General features: G+C 46.2%; 1 protein-coding gene across 1 annotated transcript; it reads right to left on the bottom strand.

The window, feature by feature from the left end:
• Positions 1-1,173: 1,173 nt before the first annotated feature.
• On the bottom strand, positions 1,174-4,350 carry LOC131680298 (uncharacterized). Its single transcript, XM_058961021.1, has 4 exons — positions 3,907-4,350; positions 2,731-3,594; positions 1,578-2,513; positions 1,174-1,521 (listed from the first exon to the last, which is right to left on the bottom strand). The coding sequence occupies exons 1-4, from the start codon at positions 4,348-4,350 to the stop codon at positions 1,174-1,176; spliced, it is 2,592 nt and encodes an 863-aa protein (XP_058817004.1).
• Positions 4,351-4,577: the final 227 nt, after the last annotated feature.

Genomic DNA, 4,577 nt, shown 5'->3' with positions numbered 1-4,577 from the left:
ACCGGATTCGCTTGCGAATGGTATCGAGAGTTTAACCAATGCGAAATCTTGAAACGGTCCAGTAGCTCTTTGAATTCCTTCGAAAGGAAACTACTGCCGTTGTCGCTTATAACGATTTCGGGGACAGAATTTCGGGGAAAAAACAATTCTCGCATGACAGTGCATAAAGAGGAACTACTGATTTTCTTCATAGGATGAATCATAACCCATTTGGAGAAGAATTTGGAGAATCACCAAAATGTGCTGATTTCCTCGACGACTGCGGGGAAGTGTGCCGATGAAATCCACTGAAATTATCTGCCATGGGCGAGTGGCGAGTTTCATGTTGCCCATGGGGGGGTTAACGGGAACTGATGCTGCTTTCACCTCCTTACAGATTCCGCATTTCTGTACATACTGCCGAATTTCTGAAGCCATTTTCGGCCAGTAGTACCGTTGACGGATTCGAGCAAGGGTTTTTTCCTGTCCCGGATGAAAGCAGTCATCATGGCACTGTTGAAAAATCTTGGGGATCTCATCAGCCGTTGGTATCGATTTCCACTCGAAACGTTGGTCGTGCGAACAGTCTGGTACCGAAATGAACTTGTACAGTCGTCCGTCCTCGACCTTGAAGTCGACGTAACGGTCCGGTTCGCCAAGAACCTTTTGGATAGTGGAATGATACCAGGATGACGCAGACGAATCGTTGACTGCAGCTACGCTTCTAGAAAGCGCGTCTGGAACAACATTGTCTTTGCCTTTACGGTGTTTGACGGACATGTCATACTGCTGTAGATTCAGCGACCACCGACTGCACCGAGATCCCACCTTCCATTTTGTGTTTAGAATGTGAGTCAGTGCAGACGAGTCGGTGATGAGCGTGAAGTGATAACCTTCGATGTACCCGCGAAAAGCATCAATAGCTAACATCGCCGCCAAGGCTTCTTTTTCAGCCGCGTGGTAGTTTTTCTGGGGAGTCGTTAACTTGTGCGAGTAATAAGATATGACGCGCTCTTGGCCGTCCTGTTCCTGGGTTAACACTCCCGCAACGGCAACGTCACTAGCGTCGGTCTGTACCGTAAACTCTCGCGAAAAGTCAGGACTTCCCAGAATAGGCGACGAGATCAGACGTTCTTTGATATCGCAGAAGGCAGCTTCAGCGGCATCGTTCCACTGGATCATCTTGGACTTCGTCTAAGGTAGATTTGACAAGGTGGCTGTTGCTCCGCTGAAGTCCTGTATGAACCTCCGGTAATAATTCGCCATTCCTAGGAATCTTCTGAGCTTCGTTATCGAGTTTGGTCGTTCATACTCGACAATCGGCCGAATTTTGTCGGGATTTGCTCGCAAACCGTCTGAACTCAGAAGACATCCCAGAAAGGGAATCTCGAATCGTGACTTGTTCAAGTTAATGCTGAGGTTGGCAGTCCTCAACCGATTCGCAACTTCTTGCAAAAGTTGCATATGCTGCTCGAACGTTTCGGTTACAATGACGATATCGTCAAGAGAACGGTGTCCATCAGTCTGGCTAACGTTGCTGGACTGTTTATTAACCCGAACGGCATGCGGGTGTATTGAAATAGACCCTTTCCCTGCACACTGAACGCCGTATACTTCCGCGAGCTCGCTTCGAGAGGCACCTGCAGAAAGGCTTCTGACAGGTCAATCGTAGAGAGGTACTTCGCTTTTGGCAACTGACCGAGTATCCGACCGGGGTGTGGCAAGGGATAGGCGTCCCGCACTGTCCGTTCGTTTATCTTCCTCGCATCTAAACAGAGCCGAACTTTGTTGGGTTTACTCACTGGGACACAGTTCAAGGACCAGGAAGAATTGCTTCTTTCCAAGATCCCCTTATCTAGCAATCTCTGGAGCTCGATTGCTACCAGCCCTTGTGTTTTAGGTGACATGACATACGGAAACTGGCGGACTGGAGGCTTATCTCTCCACTCCTCTTTCAGCACGATACGGTGCTGTGCGCCAGTGGTCAGTGTCAACTCTCCGTCACCAGCCGCTAGAAACATCGACTTGATTCGCTCAACCTTCAGTCTTTCTTCCTCGGTTAGAGTCGAGTCTGGCTGAGATTGGTCGATCTGAGTAACGTTTCCGTTCTCTAGTGATGGCATCGTCGGTTGTATTTGGAACTTTCTCCAAAAGTCCATACCGCAAATACACGGAATTGAAAGATTCGCGACAACCAATGTAGGGACAATTCGAATACGCCCTTGAAAAAGAAAGGGTAACTGTGCTTGACCTTTGATCTCAAGAGGGTCACCGCTGGCCGAACGAAGCGCTACATTCCTCGACGGGCGGTTTAACCTTTTGGTTTTCAACTGGGAGAAAAACTTCTCGCTTACGAGAGTGTGGTTACTTCCACTATCAAGGAGGGCTCGTATCGCCATCCCGTAAACTTTTACAGGAGCGTAGGGTCGATTATCGTTGGGGAATGGGTAAACAATTTGACATACATCGACGGACCTTTCGTACAATTTCGAGGCTGCGGGGTCCCAGAAAGGTGGAGGACTCTGCCAGCTAGACTGTGAAACATTTACGCGTTCGGGGGTTGCGGACGGCGATTTTCGTTCGCTCGAGATCCGTTTTTAGACAAAACGGGCAGAAATTGGTAGGGAATCCACGAAGGCCACAGTTCGCGCAAAGAATACCGCGCTGCTTGTCACACATTGCCATGTGGTGGCCAATTCTACCGCAATTAAAGCAAGTGTTTATCGGCGGAGGGTTATGCCTGTTTAAAACCTCCTCTAGGGTAAGTTGGGGACGAACGGAGGTAGCAGACGGCCCTGCTTGTGGTTGGTTTGAAGTATGCGACGGTCCTGAAGGTGGGTGGGAATTCGAAAATCTCTGGTTGTTTTGAGCAGAAGACGGACCTGATCGATTCGAAGAATCTTGAGTATAGGACTGGGTATTGTTATTCCTATTTTGGTTGTGATGTTGCGAAACTGCTGCTGTAGTTCCGTCAGACACTTGTGGCTGAGATTGTAACTGGTTATTCTTTTCCTTTTTTCGTTTTTTCTCTTGTACTTCAACGGTATTCACCGTCTTCTCGGTCCCGAAAACTTTGTTGTAGGCCGAGAAGTTCAACGAATCTAACTTCTGTCCCGAGGCCACAAGTGTCTGCAAATCTACAATCGGAATGAACGCTAACTGTCGCTTATAGTCAACGCGCATATTCTGCTGTAAGATTTGAATTTTTTCGTAATCTGGAATCTGTTGGCTCATACTGCGAAACAGTTTTTCCATTTCGAAATAAAATTCGTGGAAAGACTCGTGTTTCTGCTGACGTCGCTGATAGATTTTCATCTTTATAAGCGCGTCCAGATCAGGATGCATGTATGTACGTCTAAGTTCGAACACCAAGTGTTGCCAGTTCAGAAGCCTGTTTGTGGACCTTTGAGTCATGTACCACTTTAAGGCTGACCCGGTGAACAAGTGTATGGCTGATTCGAACAACTCTCTTTCTGAAATCTGCTCAGCATGACTCAGTGCTTGGACGAGCTCTAGAAACTCGTTAAGCTTTAGACCTTGATCATCTCCACTGTACTTTCCAATGTTCCACTTTGAAACAGGCAAAGTGTGTCGATGATGATACGGAACTGAATACTGATTATGAAAAATTGGGTTTTGTATTGATGTTGGATTATGGACTGACTGCGAATATTGCGGTGCCGTTTGGTACTGTGGGTATCGAGTTCTATCCGGTAATGGCTCTGGTCCCAAATTTCTATTGGAAGTTTGTGAGAAAATGGGAAAATCTGTATTATGAAGAGAATGATGGATAGGGTTATTTGTGGTATTTTGTTGATTTCTGTAATTAGTTATTTGCGAAGGGTACAAAGGAGAAGAATTAAAAGAATTTGAATTTTGAAAGTGGGAACGGGGTGGATCAGGGTCAGAAAGAGTTTGTGTACCTACATTCTTTCCTTCTTTGATTTTTTTAAGTTCGGCTTCTAAATCGAATATTCTGGCTTGTAGAGAATGGATCCACTCCAGATCCTCCATACTAAGAAAGGACCTTCGGGGCCTCGGTACAGGTTCATCATTTTGACCATCCGAATCGCTAACTGTGTCATACGGGTTTGAAGGGATAACAACACCATTATTTTCATCGGTTCCTGCGGTTCCCGGAACCAATGCATCCGATTTATTTTGCAATCCCTCTACCATCTCCACCAAATCCACCAGCACATTCTGTAGATTACTGTGTAAGTTTGGTGATCCTCGCGAATTAGTCAGGATTACAGAGACACGTTTACCAATGTGCAATAAACGTGCCAAAGATTGGTTTTTGATTGCCTCCTCATCACTATTTTTCAACATTTGCCTAATTTCCGAAAATTTATCATCACATATTGCCATTTCCCTACCCTCATCGCCTTTAACTCTGTAAGTGGCATCTACTTCACCTTCTTTTTCCAACTTCAGTGTGTCTCGGACTCATTTCCGGTTTCGTGACAAACTGAGATCTCCGGTCAACACAACAGAACGAGACACCAATTCATGGTCGAGCTCGTCATCTTGCAAATAATCAACCCTCATCCCATAATACCATTCATCAATCATTGCACTTGCTTGATCAAAAGTAA

This window comes from Topomyia yanbarensis, chromosome 2, assembly GCF_030247195.1.
Source record: "Topomyia yanbarensis strain Yona2022 chromosome 2, ASM3024719v1, whole genome shotgun sequence".
NCBI classification, from domain to species: Eukaryota; Metazoa; Arthropoda; class Insecta; order Diptera; family Culicidae; genus Topomyia; species Topomyia yanbarensis.
This window is presented reverse-complemented; position numbering and strand designations above follow the sequence as displayed.